Genomic DNA, 20,361 nt, shown 5'->3' on the forward strand with positions numbered 1-20,361 from the left:
TGATTCTGGCACTCTCATTGTCATTTGCATTATATCTCTGATGGTGGCTTCTGTGGAAGTCAGATTGCAGTGGAGTGTGTGGATGTTTACTGTGCGTTGGCTGTTGATGCGGCTTTCTGTTTTGACTGTGGTTACACTGGAGTTGAGTGTTGCATTGTGCTCAGTGCTGTGACAGTAGATGAATATGTATATATAATACAAATGTGATGTTTTGTTTACTGTGGTTAGTATTGGGGGGGGGGGGGGGGGGGGGTAGAGAGGGGGAGAAGAGAACGAAAGAAAGGTGACAAGAAAGAGGAATTCCCATATATTATGCTGAAGGTCATGCACCATAATCCGCTTTCTGACCACAGTGTGGATTGGATTCAGATTTGAATGTTTTCTGTGGCTTTGGCATAAAATGATCCTAGAATATTATTGAAACAGGGTGCTGCATGTGATATGCTTGCTATCTGCTATTCATATAATATAGCTCTCATATAGCTCAGCATTAGACCTCATCAACAATAACAGAGTGATGGAGCAGAGCAGCCATGCCAATCCAAAATATAAACCATCTTTACTCATGTTGGGTTATTTAACGTTTCTTTTAACACAGTTACCTTGTATTGCTGAACAGGAAAGTGAGAGCTTTCGAGGAAGCGATAAGCTAGTTTATACTCCATAAGCCAGTTTCTTTCTAGGAACTGTAGCATGTGATGAAGGCATCATTGCTTTGGTATGGACACTCATAAGGCATTCGTTACCAGGAACCTAGGGCCCCTTAGAGCCTCTGCTGCTGGCATTCATACAGAAATGACCCATCATTCTCTCTCTCACACACAGACACACACACTCCCTATTTTCCACCTCCTAGTTTACATAGTTTACACTTCCTAGTTTCCCAACTTTACACTTCCTAGATCCCCTACTTTACACTTCCTATTTCCCCTAATTTCCACTACCTTATTCCTCTAGTTTCTACTACCTAGTTCCAGTAATTTACACTTCTTAATTCTCCTACTTTCCACTTCTTAGTTCCCCACTTTCCACTTCCTAGTTCCTCTAATTTCTCCTTCCCATTTCCCCTAGTTTATACTTCCTAGCGCCTTTATTTTTCACCAACTAGTCCCCATAGTTTACACTTCCTATTTCCCCTAGTTTACATTTCATAGTTCCCCTAGGTTACATTTCCTAGTTCCCCTAATTTGTACTTTCAAGTTCCCATAGTTTATACTACATAGCTCCCCTAATTTCCACTACCTAGTTCCCATAGTTTACAGTTCCTACTTCATCTAGTTTACACTTCATAGTTCCCCTAGTTTCCACTACCTAGTTCACATCGTTTATACTTCCTAGCTCCCTTAATTTATGCTTCCTAGTTTCCCTAATTTACACATCTTAGTTCCCCCAATTTACACTTCCTAGTTGCTCACAAATATATGCTTCTTAGCAAATAAATACCATTACACTGTGTTGCTTACTGTATGTTTTGATATAGAGCAGAAATTTTTATCCATCTTTCATGGTCCATCCACATTGTGCTGAATGTTGTTTGTTGTACAGTTGTTATTATTAACATCCTGTAGTATTAGAATAATGCCATAGGCGTCAAGTTGTTTACATTATTGAAGATTTATTCACTGAATTTGCATGATGTAACCTAGGAGATGTTTAGCAATGACTGTAAGCATCATTTCCTGTTTTGCTGCTCTTTGGATATAACATTTATGCCCTTGCTTATTTAGATATGTTAGATGGCACATGCTTTGCTCAGTTGCTCTAATTAACATAAAGATCTTTTTCATGATCAGGTATCATGTTTATATTTCTGTGATCATGTATCAGGTGTTACATTACACAGATAATGTTCTGTTGGAAATGATCTTTGTAAACATGGTAAAAAGGTTATTTTAGTCTCTCTCCCACCTCTGTTTCTTATTTGCACGCCTACATTTGCACACACACACACACACACACACACACACACACACACACCCTGCCAGAAGGATCCCTAAGCATGGCAAAGGATCTATAAATGCATGGTAAAGTGTGTACATAAATATTAAGTTGCTTGTACGTAACAGGAAGATAGGATATTGTGTATTGTAAAATTGATTCTACAATAGCACTGCTGTAAAGTCAGGCGATAAAACCGAGGTCAATGGACCCTACATTGCTCAATATTGAACAGAAGAGGAAGGTGAAGGAGTATGTTGACTTTAGAAACGTGTTCCCATAATTAATTAGCACATTTCATCCATGACTTATCTCTGAAAAAAAAAAAAAAACATTATTACATGAAAAGAAGTAAGACGTTTCTGATTCAGTCAAGTTCAGTCACTCACTGGTACAGTACTTGTCATTTTTGTCATTTGTTTGATCCCTGATGATTTAGTCTATTTCCGATAACAGTGTTTGGATCTAAACACTGTTGTGTGAAGCATTTTTCATTCTCACTGTAGCGTGGCAGCTCTGGACCAATCAAAAGGACTGTTGCTCCATGGCCCCTCCTCCTCTCCTGCCTGTTTCATATCTGTCCTTAAGCGTATCAAGCATGCTTCTGACATGCTGGAATCAGCCAGGCGCACTGCATGCTGATTAACTGAATACATACACACACGCACACAAAAATACCCACATAAACTGCAACAAACACACCCGTTCTGTCACTGAGGAGGCCTAAGCATGATCTTACATGCTCACGGTTGCTATGGAAACACAACAAACTGAGCCGCCGGTAGAGTGGGGGGCCAGACAGAGAGAAAACAGAGAGAGAGAGAGAGGGAGGGAGGTATTCTGTCTTTCCTTCCTACTCATATATTCACATAGATTAGTAATAAATGAGTATGATTTACAATAAGAGAGTTATAATAAGATTTATGAGAGGGTAGGTGGCAGTTTTGGTGTGATGATTCAGTGAATGTATGACTCAGAAGTAAGACACATATGTGGATATCCCTTTTCAGTGATGCTGGGACTCCAGTAGACTGCCTGTGCCAGGAAAGATATTTGATAACATCTTAGTCCTTCACCATTTCAGTATTTTAGAGTGCGCTGTAAACAAGCCAGAGGAAAATAATCTGAAACTTGTTTTCAGACTGAATCAGTGTTATTGCAGGAACGGCTTTAAATAAGCACTGGTCATTGTTGTTTGTGAAGTTTAGCATCAGTCGTGTCTGAATGTCAGATAAGTTAAAGGAGTGTTATTTCCTATAAGTGGGAGTTATAAGCTAAGTGTGAAGTAATAAAAGATGGTGTTTTTACACACTCCTCTCATAGATACTGTTAACCCTTCTGCTGATTTTATGCTTCTATGACTTTTAAATAAAGTTCATCTTATCTCTGTCTTGCCTATTTAGCAATATAATTACATTTAACAAAATATACAGGAAAAAAAAAACCCTTTGCATATTTTGGTTTACATTTATATCATATATCTGATGTTAGGCTACAGTTTGCGTGTTGCCTAACACTTAACAAGAAGTTTACGTCTGGAAGCAGTTTCTCATGAGAGATAAACATAATGGGCGATTAAGTCTATGAGCAAACCTAAAATGTCCTCATCATCTGCTCTGAGGTCAGTTGAGAACCATTTATCACCACATAGTGGACTATGTTCTGCCACTCCATTATCACTACATTGTTTCCATATTGAAACCATATTGCCAACTGGAGATATGATGTGAGACAAAACAAAAACTTCCCAAACTACCTACGTCTGGCTAGCTACAGCTGTAGGTGGAAATAACACATAAGTGCTATCCTATATAATAAACACTACATTCAAATGTAACAGGGTTCAAAAATGGTGACATGAACCAAAACCAATACTTTTATCCATTCATATTTTTACTTGACCTTGTTACTCTCATGTCAAAATGACAACAAAATAATCTTTGTTATTTATATATATATAAATTTTTCTTTTATTATTTATTACATAAATTCAGAGAAATTGTATCATGTTGAAAATACAATGATTAATACAATTCTACTTCGAGTAAAAAAAAATTTATGTGATCTTGAGTTCATTATTTGCCAGCGGAGCCGTTTTGCTGTTAGTGTTACCCTCTACCTCCGTTTCACCAAATGCCACACCCTGTGGATTATGAAGCTGGTGGCTTCTTTGTGCCTGGATACAAACCCAAAGCTGAAGAAAGGCAAAGCCGAGCGAGGAGAAGTATAGAGTAAAGCAGAGAGAGAGAGAGAAAGAGATGACCGCAGACCACTCCTCCTTCCAGGACTGTGGCTGAGTGTTGAGAGGCATTCGGGTTCTGCACACACACGCTGTGGTGCAGGAGTCGCTGCCACTCCGCTGCTTCACTTCAGAGCCTTAACCACAAGGAAGGAAAAGCCAAGCCATGGAGCTCTCAAAGACGCCGCCGATGGCTTTAATCAAAGCCACCCGAGCTCCAGATGAGTCCAGAGCCTCAGCCTGCTCCAGAAAACACCACACACCCCTTTTCAGAAAACCACAGAGGCCTGGTGCCCTCTCAAAACAGCTACAGCAGGACCAATGTGCAGCACTTCCATTGTGTTACTGGTAGTTGGTGGCTTCACTGAAGTGCACTGGGTGCAGGCGATTAGGAAACTGTAGTAAAACATACTGGTACCAACTGGATCAAGCATAACCATGACAGGAAGTAGAAGTGGAAGTGATTTAGCTTTTGTTTCAGAAAATTCATTCTGAGATCATGTTGTCGGTCTGATATTGGCAAACCGTCTGATTTGCGTTTAATTAATGATCACTGCTCACCCTGGAAATGGCAGCAAAATGCTGACTTCTGATTCCACTCACTTTGTGGAAGTAAAACATGTCATTATAATACACAACTACCAGCCTGTTTACAATATTCACATAAAAAGAGCCAGATGTGTATGGGTGTGTGTCTTAACGGGTGTAATGAATCTTAGTTAGCATTACGAGATAAAAGTGACACAGGGGCATGTGCTGTGCATTTTGGGGTTTTATCATAAAGGCAGTTTATCCGGTATTTATTTCTAGCATCTACACTTACTAGCCGCTTTATTAGACTACATTAACTGAATGATACATTTGGTAGGTATTCAGATAGAGAAGATTTTTGCATTTTTATTAATAATGGTTCAGGTTCAGCACGTTACCATGAAAATGATCCGAAATCCCTGGTCAGTGAGGGTCCTATAGTGGTGCTTTGTGCATTGCAACAGATGGTGTGCAGTCAATAACTGTATATTTACAAAATGCATCTGTGTGGTAGATCTACCTGATAAAATGGAAACTCAGTGTGACAGTGAAACATAATACATTCTATTATGCACATGTACAAAAAACTCCTGATTGCAAGGCTTAGTGTTGAGGTGTGTGCAGGACTGTGTGTTATTTTTTAAAATCCTACTCCTGTCTGCTCCCAAAGGAATTCTAACCAATCCTGCCCACTCCTGCAGACACTCTTGACATCCAGCCCGCTCCTACACTTTTTATTTTTATTTGCAATTATGCACGAATGAATTTAGTCGGTTCTGTGCCTCTAAATATAAACAAATAATTTAAACCACAGTGACCTTGACAGGAATAACACAGTTACTACAGATTAATGAATGAGCACCCAAGACACATTCGTGTTAATGAGCATATCTGACCAGCTGCTCCCAAATGCATGAGTGAAAAACACCCATTCCAATGGCTTTTTTTTTTTTTTTTTTTTTTAATATTAGTTTTGTATTTAGGTGACCTGCCAGTACACCAAAGGAGAACACTGCCCAGCAACTGCACCCTGATTCATAGTGGCCAGACTCAAATGCCACTGTCCGTTTGATGTCTGGCTCTTTTTTCATTAGACACTACTTAATCTCTTTAGTTGTTTAATATTTATATCTTTATATGGTTTCACTGTCCATCCCTAATTTCAAGCACATTATGGTCTTACTTTGCATACAGGACCTACACTGATGCAAAAGCTAATATAAGAGCTGTATTCTTGCGTCAACCATTGGCAGTGCTATACCATGCAGCATTCAGCCACATATTCAAATAGGCCAAAGACGGTACAATAAAGCTAGCTGCTGGCCAGGAACTTAATAAAGGGCCTTGTGATAGCTTCATTTGTTTTCCAAATGAACTCATCAGTGATGTGCACATGAAAGATTCGCGGCCAGGTTGAATGAATTCCAGGTGGGGTCTTGCTATCTCCATATGAATGCGCCACTGTTGTTTTTGTTGCTTTGCTTTCATTACGTTGGCCTCTAATGGTGAATGAGAGGACGTTGTATTCTGTTAATTCAGCTTTGATATGTCATGAGTGGAATTTCATCTGCAATTTAGATCATCCTCAAGTGAAAACTTAAGTAGCACATATACAAGCAAAGGCATATGAAAAGAAGTTTTATATTTTATAGTCTGCAAAATATTTTTGTGGATCAATCCATCTGGTGGTTAATAAAGCTGGTATATGTGTTATGAGGTAAGAGACAGGGTAGGAGAGAATGGTAATGGCTGTCCTTAAGGCTTGCACTCCCCCATCAGCATGTCTTAACCACTCCATCCCCTCTCTTCTGGCTGTAATCAGTGGTGATTGGCTGGTCGGTGGGCTCGAGCTGCATCCAATACGAGTGCAGTGCCTTATTTGGAAGGTGTCGACAGGACTGATGCTTTTTTTCCACAAGCACACCATCCTCCTTCTCCTGCCATTTTTTTGCACGGCACGAACGAGAAAATATGATCAACCTGCTCACAGCTAGCATTTTTTTTTTTTTACTCTTCCGTCTTACCTAGAGTCAGCTCACGCCTTTTCAGTGACTGTCCTTCTTTGCCTGAGATAATGAACAAAAGCTGATCTACAGATTTTTTTTTTTTATTCTTTATATGTGACTTGGCTGGTTGCGAAAATGCCTGAAGCAAATTATTTGCTCTCTGTCTCATTGGGATATATAAAGGTACGGCATATTGATTCTTCCTAAAGATCTATATTACCATCTGGCTTACTGATTTTAGATTTATCTTGCCTGAGAATCATGTTTTGTTGCGCTAAACAATCCTGAGTCTAAAAAAAGCTAGCGTGTGGTGGTGTGCTATGCGATGGTGTTCCACACAGGTTTGACAACCTGTGAATAACAAATCTGTAAATTATACATTTTGAATCTATAATGTACTTTTTAATTTTACTTATCTGCACTGGTCTTAAAAGAGGGAAATTCAATTTGTGAGCTATCAGGTGACAAACTATTACTGGTAATTTCAAAAGGGTTGAATTTTGTGTGGTCTATTATCTGTGACCATAGCTGTCTGAATAATAAATTGATCTCCTGTCATTTTTCTCATATATACTTTTTTATGTTGTAGAATATAGAAAACCTAATAAAGAAAAAAAATCATTTTGAAAGACATACAGATATAAGGAAAAGGAGGATATACTGCATTACAGTATTTCTACAATGTTATTAGATTAGTTCTATTGAAATAGTTATGTTTGTTGAAGTCTGGTTCTGAGATTATATAAAATATGGCTGCTGGTTCCATACATTTATTCATCTTCAGTAACCACTTGATCTGGCATGCAATGGATCCGGATCTTATCCCGGGAACACTGAGTCAAGAATACACCCTGGATGGGATGGCGGTTCATCTCAAGCTGCCATGCGCGCACACACACACACACACACACACACTCACTTATTCACACCTAGGAACATTTGTAACATAGCCACCTACATGCATTTTTTGGAAGGTGAGAGAACACTGGAGATCATTGAAAACCAAAACAGAAAGGGGGAAACACACACAGAGCTCAGAAAATGTTATAATGATGACAAGATCATTAAGTAATAACGTGCGTGTGTTTGTGTATAAAAATATATATTTTTTGTTAGACCCTAACCCGTATATCTCTGTCCATGGTTCTTTGCTCCAGTTCAAGAGGATGTTGAACAGGGAGCTCACCCACCTGTCTGAGATGAGCCGATCTGGAAACCAGGTCTCCGAGTTCATCTCCAACACCTTCTTAGGTAATTCAGGCCATCGAACCTCATCAGGTCCCAAAGCACTACACACTTACTAACAATAGAGTGATGTCTGTGTAAACAGCTCTCACATAGTGGAGGCAATAGGAAAACATTTAATGGTACACTGATTGCACTGCTCTCTCTGCTCTCACAGACAAGCAGCATGACGTGGAAATGCCCTCGCCTCACACTCAGAAGGAGAAGGAGAAAAAAAAAAAGCCCATGTCACAAATAAGTGGAGTGAAGAAGCTAATGCACAGTACCAGCCTCACCAACTCTAACATCCCTCGCTTTGGGGTCAAAACAGATACTGAAGACTCCTTAGCCAAGGTGAAATATAGAGGGTTCATTAGTTTTAGAGTGCATTTTCAACCACTGTTGGTCTCCCAACCAGAGATAGGCCTTCAGTTGCTTTAACTGAATTCTGATTGGATGTGGATATGCAGTAGAGACTGTTTCTGACCTTGTAGGAAGGTCGATGTTCCACGACATAAGACATAAGCAAATAAAATAACAAATATTTTAATTTCATTGCAGGAACTGGAAGATGTCAATAAATGGGGCCTTAATGTTTTCAGAGTCACAGAGTTTTCTGGAAACAGGCCGTTAACAGTGATGATGTACACAATCTTTCAGGTAAGACCTTGAAAATCCACTCCCTATCTGACAGCTTTACACTTACTGTCAAAATCTACAAGCTAATATCACTGCTATTATCGTTCTTCCACCAGGAGAGAGACTTGCTCAAGACATTTAAAATTCCATTAGACACGTTTATAACCTACCTGATGACCTTAGAAGACCATTACCATGCAGACGTGGCATATCATAACAATATTCATGCTGCTGATGTAACGCAGTCCACACACGTGCTGCTTTCCACGCCTGCTTTAGAGGTAAAATGGCCAGCAGCAGCCTTTTTCAAGGCATCATAGGGTAGCTTTTGTCACTCCATGAAAACAGAATTAGATACAATGCATGTGAGAACTTGTTGAAGACTTGGGTGAAACAGTGTTTCTAATTTTGGGTCTACAATTTTCATCTTCTCACAGGCTGTTTTCACAGACCTCGAAATTCTTGCTGCCATTTTTGCCAGTGCTATTCATGACGTTGACCACCCGGGTGTCTCAAACCAGTTCCTCATTAACACCAGTGAGTATTTTTCTTCATATCACAGACACAAATAGTTCCCTTCCCACGCCTTCCATTATTGCGTGAGACAAGGCTTTGTGGCACCCGTGTTTTTGCATCTGAAGTCCATCGCACCTCAGATGTTCCCACCTACAAGCTGTACTTCACATTTAGACACAGCTAGATGCAAGACAGGAAGTGACTTTCAGTGAAAAGAAAACTCTGTGTTAAAGCCAGGTTCCATCTGGTTTCTGATTCCTCCCAAGACAGAAAAGCATTCCCAAAGCATGTTTATAACTGGGGCCTTTGTGCTGTATCATTAATGACTATCATCATGATCATTAGTCATACAGTAGGTTTGTAAGCAGGCAATAGCCTCCAGCAACATGTACTGTATTTGCTCTTTTAAGGGAAACAAATCCCTCCCTATTGTGTGGGAAAAGCTTCAGTGACCCTGCAGACACATCCAGCCACCAAGTTATATGACCTCATGTGAGGATTTACCCCTGCTTACACAACAGTGTGACGTAAGTGGTAGTGTGAGCTGAGATGACAGATAAGCAAGATTGAGGCTTCATGGTCACACACTGCTGCATGTCCATTTATAATTGGAGTCTGGAGCAGAGCTCAGCCGCTACCTTCCTTACATCACTGTCTCTAATCCTTCTCTGACAGTGACAGAGTTCTGCCACTGAAAGAGCCATTTACCACACACACACACACACACACACACACACACACACACACAGTCATCTATCTATTCCAGTCTGCCTAAATAGTAATATATGGACCAGGTGACTAGCACAAGGCCCTGAAATGTCTAGAAGCAGAATGTCAAGGTGGGCGGACTTATCATATAAGCTTGAAGACATTAATTCTTAAGAAACTTTTTTACTCTTCACACGATGTTTCATTATGCCGTAGATGAATTCTAGGAAATTTCCATGAGTGACAGAACATCAAAATTATATCACATCCTGACTTATAGTACATACCAAATGCCCTGGATGACTGAATACCCTTCATAGTCAGGGCCATAAAAATGTGTGTGTGTGTGTGTGTGTGTGTGTGTGTGTGTGTGTGTAGACTCGGAGTTGGCCCTCATGTACAATGACTCTTCAGTGCTGGAGAACCATCATCTGGCTGTAGGCTTTAAGCTGCTCCAGGAAGAGAACTGTGACATCTTCCAGAACCTTACCAAAAAACAGAGACAATCCCTCCGGAAGATGGTGATCGACATCGTAAGTGCAGATGACTGTATGCAGATGAACATGGTATGAAATTCAGCAATGAAAATAGTTTTAATGTTTTTGTGCTTTTTTTTTTTTTAATCCTAGGTATTAGCCACTGATATGTCGAAACACATGAACCTACTGGCTGACTTGAAAACGATGGTCGAGACAAAGAAAGTGACCAGTTCTGGAGTCCTGCTGTTGGATAATTATTCAGACAGGATACAAGTAAGATCACTACTTATTACTCTGAATACTTTTGTGCATGATCATGCTCTTAGCAGATTAAGTAATACACTATATGGCCAGAAGTATGTGGACACCTGACCATCACATTTTTATGTGCTTGTTGATCATTCCATTCCAGATTTAGTCCTCCCTTTGCTGTTATAACAACCCTCCACTCTCCTGGGAAGGCTTTCCACTAGATTTTGCATTGAATGTGGCTGTGGTGATTTATGGCCATACAGCCACAAGAGCATTAGTGAGGTCAGGCACTGATGTCAGACGAGGAAGCCTGGCACATAGTCGGCGCTCCAGGTCATCCCATAGGTGTTCAGTGGGGTTGAGGTCAGGGCAAACCAAGGCTTGGCAAATCATGTTTTTATAGACCTTACACAGGAGCATTGTTATGCTGGTACAGGTTTGGGCTTGACCCCTTAGTTCCAGTGAAGGGAAATCTTAGTGCTACATCATACAAAGACATTCTAGACAGTTCTTTACTTCCAACTTTGTGGCAGCAGTTTGAGGAAAGGCCTACATACGGGTGTGATGGTCAGGTGTCCACATACTTTCGGCCATATAGTGTATATAGGCGAGGTTTCTATAGGTCAGACATGAACAAAGGCTTTGTATGGATGCTGTTGTGGTGAATTGTGATTGAGAATGAATGGATGGATTGATGGATGAACAAATGGACAGACATATTGAGTCTGTAAAAGAAATTAAGAGTCAAACACAGCACAGTGTAGGAGGTACAAGCTGTAATACTAAACACAAGAAACAGTCAGTGAAAAGAGTAATGAGTAAAAGAAGATAAACTACATGTGGAAAATGTAGGTCATTAGTATTGTCTCTCTACTCCTACTTGAAATGAGTACTGCTGAAAGATGATCAGGGTAAAAAGCCATTATTTTCACTTTTACAAGGCTCTGATAGGATAGAAGCTGTTGATTAGTTTAATATAACTGCAGCTCTCACAGTAGTGCCGGCTACAAGGTTTATATTAATGCTCTTGTACTAATACATCATTGTTTCTATAGTATCAACTTAAACAAGGACATGTATGCCAGATATTCCACATAAACATATTAAAAAGTGTGAAATTGTTGATATGGTGAAGTTTTCTGTGAGGAGAAAACTTTATCATTATTGGAGGTCTCCAGTGTCAGCACTTTTAACAGTCAGGGGTAAAACTGCAACTTTAACACAGGAAAATCTTCAGGGTGAACAGCTTTGCACTTTCCTCGGTAACATGACAAACTTCAGGAGAGAATAAAAGAGGCTGGTGAGAGAATGACCAGCTGTTTAAAGCTGTTATAACATAAATGATAACAGGATTGTTGCTAACTTGCAAAATGTACAATGTGTCTTTAACAATCTTTAACAAATAAAGATATTTAATTGTTGACAAACTACTATGGTATAAGAGGAATAAAATACTTTGGCTGTGCAGTTCTTAGAAAATATTCATTTTTGCATTTGGCCATATCATGCTACACTGCCAATGATTATTTTGAATAACAGCACACCCTGACATGTTTTATTTCTTAAATATACAGTACATTACAGTGAAATTCTATTCTTTGCACATCCTGGTTGTTAGTAAGCCGGGGACAGAGTGCCATAATACACTGGATTAAAGGCTGTCCTCAAGAGTGCACCAGTGGCATCTGGGCAGTACGAGAGCTTGAACTCATGATCTTCTGATCAGTAACCCAGAGCCTTAACACATGAGCCACCTAAGGATGATGATAAAGGATAATGGTAGCAATTATTTGACAGTGTGTTGTATATGTTTGGTGTGTAACAGGTGCTACAGAACATGGTGCACTGTGCAGACCTGAGTAACCCCACCAAACCACTGCAGCTGTACCGCCAATGGACAGACCGCATCATGGAGGAGTTCTTCAGCCAGGGTGACCGTGAGAGGGAACGTGGCATGGAGATCAGTCCCATGTGTGACAAACACAATGCCTCGGTGGAGAAATCCCAGGTACTGCATTCAAATGCATCACACATTCCTTTCCAATATTACTGGTAACACTTTACTGGATAGTCCAATGTATACACTCTACAGACAGTCAACAAACTGCATATATACTGTCAACATACTGTCAGGTGACTACACATCAACATGCCCAATATACTCTTTTTGTCACAAACCCATTCAGCCATTCTCATTTGTAAGAGATGATCATGTTGAAAGGTTTTGGTTATAATAACTGCAGGGGCTGAAGGAAGCTTTGGAAGACACCTTTGCACACTTAGTGTATAGCTTTAATACATCTCAACCTGGACTGCAGTCAATAACCCAGTAATGAGGGTTAAAATAAAATTAACAGATAAGCTCCCTGGACAAAATGAGTTACAGTTGCCTTATTGAATGTCAGTGTAAACTGGATGGCCAGACTCTGAGCTTGCCTTTTGTCAACACTACACAAAACTGACACTCCCACGTTTCACAGTGACAACTGTAGTGTGCAAGTGTGTGTGTGATACAACCCAGCTTCCTGGGGAAAAGTAACTGTCACAAGTGTCATGTCTTTTCTTGTACTTGGTTGGGATTGAGGCTTGGTCATTTTGTAGTGTTTCTTAATGTCTGGCAAACGTGTCCTACACAGATTTGGCCCTCTGCACTCTACAGTGGTTTCCTGGAATGTAGGAGTGTTGTGTTTTGCTTGTACATAAACCACAAACACTCAGTGTAGCAAGACAGTTTTTTGCTGTTACAGTTACATTTGTCCAAGTGAACAACCTACTGATATTGTATAATAAACCACTGCTACTGGTGGATGCAAGCAATTTTTTAATAATTTGATACTTAATACTGTATCAGCACTGGGATTTGTGAAGAGAAAAAGTTTCCATTCTGTGTTTTTTTGTTTATTTGTAATAGCTAGAAAGTTTGTCTCAATCCTGTTTCATCTCGGCTGTGCTCTAGGTGGGCTTTATTGATTACATTGTCCACCCTCTGTGGGAGACATGGGCTGACCTGGTGCACCCGGATGCTCAGGACATCCTGGACACGCTGGAGGACAACAGAGAGTGGTACCAGAGCACTATCCCTCAGAGCCCTTCTCCTGCACCAGAGCAGAATGACGAGAGCGGACGACCCGCTGCGACGAACACCACCGACAAGTTCCAGTTCGAGCTCACGCTGGAGGAGGACGGAGAAACTGATACGGAGAAGGACAGCGGCAGTCAGGCTGAGGAAGAGGAAGAGGAGGAGGAAGAGGAGGAGGACGAGGACTCCAAAACGCTCTGCACGCAGAACTCTGAGTGTACTGAGATCCCGCTGGATGAGCAGGCGGAGGGAGAGGAGGGAGAGGAGGAAGGGCAGGTGTGTGAGGAAGCTTCTGTAGAACCAATTATGGTAGAGGAAGAGGATGAGGATGAGGAGGAGGAGGAGGAAGGAACGTAGCAGTGCAGGACACATTCACTCACTGCTAACTATGTCTCAGTGAAATGCACAGGCAGAGGGAAGATTAATAATGGCGGGAGGAGGAAAGTTCCAAAGCGCACTTTGCACTCCATGACCTCGGCCGCTGCTCTCTCCTGGACACACGAGGACACACACACTCTGGTACATTGTCCTTTTTTGCACTCAGGAATAACATTTTATTTTTCTTTGCTGTCTTATTTGTTTACCCTTTTTCACCCCCAAGTCTGTGCTTCTTGGCCCTCATTTGAGGGTGGTGTGTGTGTATATGTGCGTGTGTGTGTGTGCTCCCCCTGGCACATGGTTGGAAGCTAAACATCCCCTTCATGTGGGCAACAGTAAGAAAGATCTGAAAATCACACACGCAGCACAGAGCGGTGAAGAGAGATGGACTGCAGCAGCTACGGCCACGGGGGGAAACCGGAAATTTATTGGAATGTGTTCTCTGGCTTTTTCTACATTTAAGTCTTCCTGAAAACCTGACTAAACCCACACACACAGCTCAGTGCTGTCATGGCCTCTTTGAGTTTTTTTTGTATGGTACATAAAATTGAGATTCTTTTTACATGAATGCTTGTTTTCTTACAAAAACAGCAACAGCAAAGAAAACTTCTAGTGACGAGTAACTTGCAAGTATGTGTTTATGTTGGGCAGCGGGTTTAGCGCGCTACTTTATAACTTCATTCAACACTGCTGTGTCTGTTTCATTAATCGCACACAATCTCTTCATTGAAGTTTCATTCCTATTTTTGTCCTTTTTCTTTCATTCAGATAATATAATCTACTTAAACACTTACCTCTAGTGAGCCTCAGCCAGAATTGATTTTTTCCACAAAGCGTACATTGTTTCTTTTGGACTTTTGCTCATACACTTTTTTTTTGAGTGGACACACATTTTAAATGAACCTCATTATAACAAAGTTACATTACACACACCTTGCCAGGAACATAGACGAGGCCATTAGATCAAACACTTTTCTATTTCCTGTTACGCAAACATTTAGACTGTTTTTGCCAACATCCTGTGTTCAGTTTGTCTTGTGTCAGATCTCATTTAGCATTTACTTTTCTACGAGACAAGCAATTTCTGAGACACATGAACTGTACACTTCAGTGTGTTAGAAGCTCAGGCTTTTCTAACGGACCTGAATCGTGCTCCTTATGATATGCCTTTTACGTTTCACTCCACTCATATAAAACATCTCATAAAACATGGTACACATTGTGTGCACACCAGAAAGTTTTCCATTTGAAAATACTGCCTAGATTAAAGGACTAGCTAAAACCATTGAATAAATTCTCATTGATCATACACACAGGCTGTGCAACGGCATTTGTGCTGTGTGTCACAAATCCTCCAGTCTGACCGAGAGCTTTCTTAGGGCTAGAACACAAGTCGACTCTCACTCTTCATGCCAAACCCACACTCGCGCACTGTTCTTGCACTATAGGACTCTCAGCACTTAGCCAAGTGGCTCTTCATTTCTCTATATTTATACGTGTTTGTGGTTTTATTTATTGGTTCATATGTTTCAGTTGCTGTATATATGAAGCAGTACTGTAGAACATGAACTGTAGCATAGATGGCATGTTACTTGCAAGTTACTTTCTTCCTTTTTTTTTTCCTCTACATGGTGAGTGTGTATATAGAACAAACATTTTTAAGGAAAAGATTCTTCACCAAAACTTGAATCCTGGCTTTTAAGTAGTAGTGATTTTGTTAGACGTTTTTATTTTTTATTTAAGTTTTGTGCCATTTTTTTTTTTGCCTCACCAAAATGACCTTACCTTTTATGGGTTTTGTTTTTGTCTCTGTTTACAGACATGTATTTATTGCATTGTATATATTGTAATGTTTATTGTAAATGATAAGCGATTCTTACTCTATCATCCCTAATGGCGATGGTGTTGCTGTATTTAGTAAACTCTTGTTGAGAGAATGTTTATTATAGCTATTATACAATGTAAAGATTCTGTAAAAATGAAAATGGAAGTAGACACCTTTGAGCTTGTTTAATGGAGAACCAGGGGAAAGCCAAACGATATGACGCCACTGGTGTTTGGCCCCAGGGCTGTGCCTTAACTTCAGCATCTCTAGATTTCTCTTTATTCGTCCCTCTTTCTGGACAAGAGAGCAGTAGTGCACATGGGGAAGTTCCGCCCGTTTTGCTACCTGAGTATCAGAGTAAGTGCTACATTGTAAAGCTATGGATCTGTATGCTGCTGCAGTTTTTTGCATCGAGACTGGCACAAAAGTAAACATTCTTTGTTCATTGCCTGGCTTTGAATGCCACACGCAATGCACCCCAATGCAATAGACACACACATGTAGGAGAACGGTGGGCTAGCTGGCTGCATATATCCACTCTTAAGTTGTATTTTCATGCTGTTCTGAAATGTGTTCAGGTGCTGTGTGCTACCGTCGTCTCATCCAGCCTTGTAGATGTGCTCATGCACTAAGCAAAACTTTAGAGTTTGTATGTCGAGAGCCTTTTTTTCTGACACGCATACTGTAGATTATAGCAGCCCTGGACCAAAGCCAAAGTCGTGGCTATTATTATTATTATTATTATTATTATTATTATTACTTGTATTTTTCAGTGTCATTAAAAGGTACATAAACTGGTACTTCAAAATTTAATTCATTAGGTTACATCTTTCAATGACCTTAAACTTTTTACACTTCTTTCACTGGATACATTGTCGTTTGACAGAACTGTAGATTCTGCTTCACTCAGTTTGAAGAACATTTAAAACAAGAGGAAACATTTTTATATGCAACATAAAAAAATAAAAGCATGAGTTCATTAAGTGTTTGTGTCACTTTGTGTATTTTAAGCAAGAACACTGACTTACAGCCTTTCAGATATCTTACATATTGCTTTTCATTCAGAGATGACAAATTGCACCTCCTCCCTCCAAGGAATCTGCATCACACTGCCTGCAGCACTCATTCACTCACTCATTCACTCACTCATTCACTCACACTGCCTGCAGCACTCACTCATTCACTCACTCACTGACACTGCCTGCAGCACTCACTCACACGCACTGCCTACAGCACTCACTCATTCACTCATTCACACTGCCTGCAGCACTCATTCACTCACTCATTCACTCACTCATTCACTCACTCATTCACTCACACTGCCTGCAGCACTCACTCATTCACTCACTCACTGACACTGCCTGCAGCACTCACTCACACGCACTGCCTACAGCACTCACTCATTCACTCATTCACACTGCCTGCAGCACTCCCTCACTCATTCACTCTCATTCACTCACTCACTCACACTGCCTGCAGCACTCACTCATTCAGTCACTCACTCACACTGCCTGCAGCACTCACTCATTCACTCCCTCACTCACACTGCCTGCAGCACTCACTCATTCACACTGCTTGCAGCACTCACTCACTCACACTGCCTGCAGCACTCACTCATTCACTCCCTCACTCACACTGCCTGCAGCACTCACTCATTCACTCACTCACACTGCCTGCAGCACTCACTCATTCAGTCACTCACTTACACTGCCTGCAGCACTCACTCACTCACACTGCCTGCAGCACTCACTCATTCACTCCCTCACTCACACTGCCTGCAGCACTCACTCATTCAGTCCCTCATTCACACTGCCTGGGGCACTCACTCATTCACATGCACTGCCTGCAGCACTCATTCACTCCCTCACTCACTCATACTGCCTGCAGCACTCACTCATTCTCTCACTCACTCACTCACACTGCCTGCAGCACTCACTCACTCACTCATACTGCCTGCAGCACTCACTCATTCACTCACTCACACTGCCTGCAGCACTCACTCATTCACTCACTCACTCAAACTGCCTGCAGCACTCACTCACTCATTCACTCACTCATACTGCCTGCAGCACTCACTCATTCTCTCACTCACTCACTCATTCACTCACTCACACTGCCTGCAGCACTCACTCACTCACTCACTCACTCACACTGCCTGCAGCACTCACTCACTCACTCACTCACACTGCCTGCAGCACTCACTCACTCACTCACACTGCCTGCAGCACTCACTCACTCACACTGCCTGCAGCACTCATTCACTCCCTCACACTGCCTGCAGCACTCACTCACTCACACTGCCTGCAGCACTCACTCACTCACTCAGACTGCCTGCAGCACTCACTCATTCACTCACTCACACTGCCTGCAGCACTCATTCACACTGCCTGCAGCACTCACTCACTCACTCACTCACACTGCCTGCAGCACTCACTCATTCACTCACTCACTCACACTGCCTGCAGCACTCACTCACATGCACTGCCTGCAGCACTCACTCACTCATTCACTCACTCATACTGCCTGCAGCACTCACTCATTCTCTCTCACTCACTCACTCACACTGCCTGCAGCACTCACTCACTCACACTGCCTGCAGCACTCACTCACTCACTCACACTGCCTGCAGCACTCACTCACTCACTCACTCACTCACTCACACTGCCTGCTGCACTCACTCATTCACTCACTCACTCACACTGCCTGCAGCACTCACTCACTCACATGCACTGCCTGCAGCACTCACTCACTCATTCACTCACTCATACTGCCTGCAGCACTCACTCATTCAGTCACTCACTCACACACTGCCTTCAGCACGGGCACACACACACTCATTACACTCACTCACACTGCCATCTAGCGGTGACTGCAGGAACTGAGTCCACACCATTCATGAATAAATATGAATAAGTTCATCTCGGTATATTAGTATTGATTCATCTCATGACTGATGGCTGTTTGGTAGACTGGCTATACTTTCACAATAAAAATGGTGTAATCAGTTCCAAAATATCAAATAATAATAAAAATATGAATATATATGTTTATTATATAATATATAAATATAAATATATATGAACACCACCATGTCTGCTAGAAATGGATGTAGTTACTATCTCTTCTATGGCCATCGTGCAGGGAATTTACAACAGTGTCGTGCTGCCACCTAGTGGCCGCATTAATCACATCACACAGCATGAAGCTCAAGCGCCCCAAGACACCGTGCTCGGCGTTGCTGTGACGTCATATCCGGTCATGACTAGCGTCCAGGTTGCCACTTTGAACATTGTTTAGATGCTGAAATGTTTGAGTGACAGGATATTTAATAGTTAGCTACACACCTGGCTAGCTAGCTCGAGCATAGCGCCAATAAAGCTAGTTAGCGTTAGCAACAATCAGGGCGCGATGAAAATCACTTTATAGTGTTTTTAACACACACACACACACACACACACACTTTATATACAGTTAGCTCACTTATCTGAAGGAGGAAGAGTTGTGTGGTCTGTAGCAGGAGCAGGTCTCTCACAAACACACACACACACTGCTGGTTTTTCTGAGTTTGTCAAACACATTTCGCTGGAAAGCAGATGTTTGGTTTGTCCATTCACATCTGGAGGACATGTTTTAGGTGTTTTACAGCCAGTGGTTTTCTTGCAATGCGGGTCTTTGAACGCTGCACACTGTAACTGCTGCTCAGCTTCTCAGTGACGAGCACAAAGCTGTGTGCTGCTCACTAACAGGCGCGTGCGCGGGAAATGAGGGGAAGCTCGCGCTCGACCGTTTGCTTTAATTAGCTGTGCATTGTGGGAAACCGCAGTGATCGCCAGCTGCACTGTTCACTGGCTCACCGGAAGTTTTGAAACGCCACTGCATACATTTACCAGCTCATAAACACAGAAGTGTGCAAAAAGGTCTATTATTATTATTAGTAGTAGTAGTAGTAATTATTATTATTATTATTAGTAGTAGTAATTGTTATTATTATTAGTAGTAGTAGTAGTAATTGTTATTATTATTAGTAGTAGTAGTAATTGTTATTATTATTATTATTAGTAGTAGTAGTAATTGTTATTATTATTATTAGTAGTAGTAGTAATTGTTATTATTATTAGTAGTAGTAGTAATTGTTATTATTATTATTATTATTAGTAGTAGTAGTAGTAGTAATTGTTATTATTAGTAGTAGTAGTAATTATTATTATTATTATTAGTAGTAGTAATTGTTATTATTATTATTATTAGTAGTAGTAGTAATTGTTATTATTATTATTAGTAGTAGTAGTAATTGTTATTATTAGTAGTAGTAGTAATTATTATTATTATTATTAGTAGTAGTAGTAGTAGTAGTAATTGTTATTATTATTATTATTGTTAGTAGTAGTAGTAATTATTATTATTAGTAGTAGTAGTAGTAGTAGTAATTGTTATTATTAGTAGTAGTAGTAGTAGTAGTAATTATTATTATTATTATTATTAGTAGTAGTAGTAGTAGTAGTAGTAGTAGTAGTAATTATTATTATTATTATTAGTAGTAGTAGTAG

The 20,361-nt window shown here is 40.8% G+C and overlaps 1 protein-coding gene across 15 annotated transcripts in view; it reads left to right on the plus strand.

Annotated features, from left to right (window-relative positions):
• LOC113544721 (cAMP-specific 3',5'-cyclic phosphodiesterase 4D) overlaps window positions 1-16,797 on the plus strand; it is a 182,396-nt gene extending 165,599 nt beyond the window's left edge. For all 15 annotated transcript variants that reach the window (XM_034312421.2, XM_034312422.2, XM_026943642.3 and 12 more), the window contains 9 exons: window positions 7,872-7,965; window positions 8,117-8,292; window positions 8,500-8,598; window positions 8,694-8,858; window positions 9,015-9,114; window positions 10,180-10,334; window positions 10,431-10,553; window positions 12,358-12,540; window positions 13,489-16,797. In XM_034312421.2, the coding sequence (XP_034168312.2) occupies window positions 7,872-7,965; window positions 8,117-8,292; window positions 8,500-8,598; window positions 8,694-8,858; window positions 9,015-9,114; window positions 10,180-10,334; window positions 10,431-10,553; window positions 12,358-12,540; window positions 13,489-13,968 (1,575 nt within the window). In that variant the 3' untranslated portion in view covers window positions 13,969-16,797. The remainder of the gene's footprint in view (window positions 1-7,871; window positions 7,966-8,116; window positions 8,293-8,499; window positions 8,599-8,693; window positions 8,859-9,014; window positions 9,115-10,179; window positions 10,335-10,430; window positions 10,554-12,357; window positions 12,541-13,488) is intronic.
• Window positions 16,798-20,361: the final 3,564 nt, after the last annotated feature.

The sequence above is a fragment of the Pangasianodon hypophthalmus genome, chromosome 17 (genome assembly GCF_027358585.1).
Source record: "Pangasianodon hypophthalmus isolate fPanHyp1 chromosome 17, fPanHyp1.pri, whole genome shotgun sequence".
Lineage (NCBI taxonomy): Eukaryota > Metazoa > Chordata > Actinopteri > Siluriformes > Pangasiidae > Pangasianodon > Pangasianodon hypophthalmus.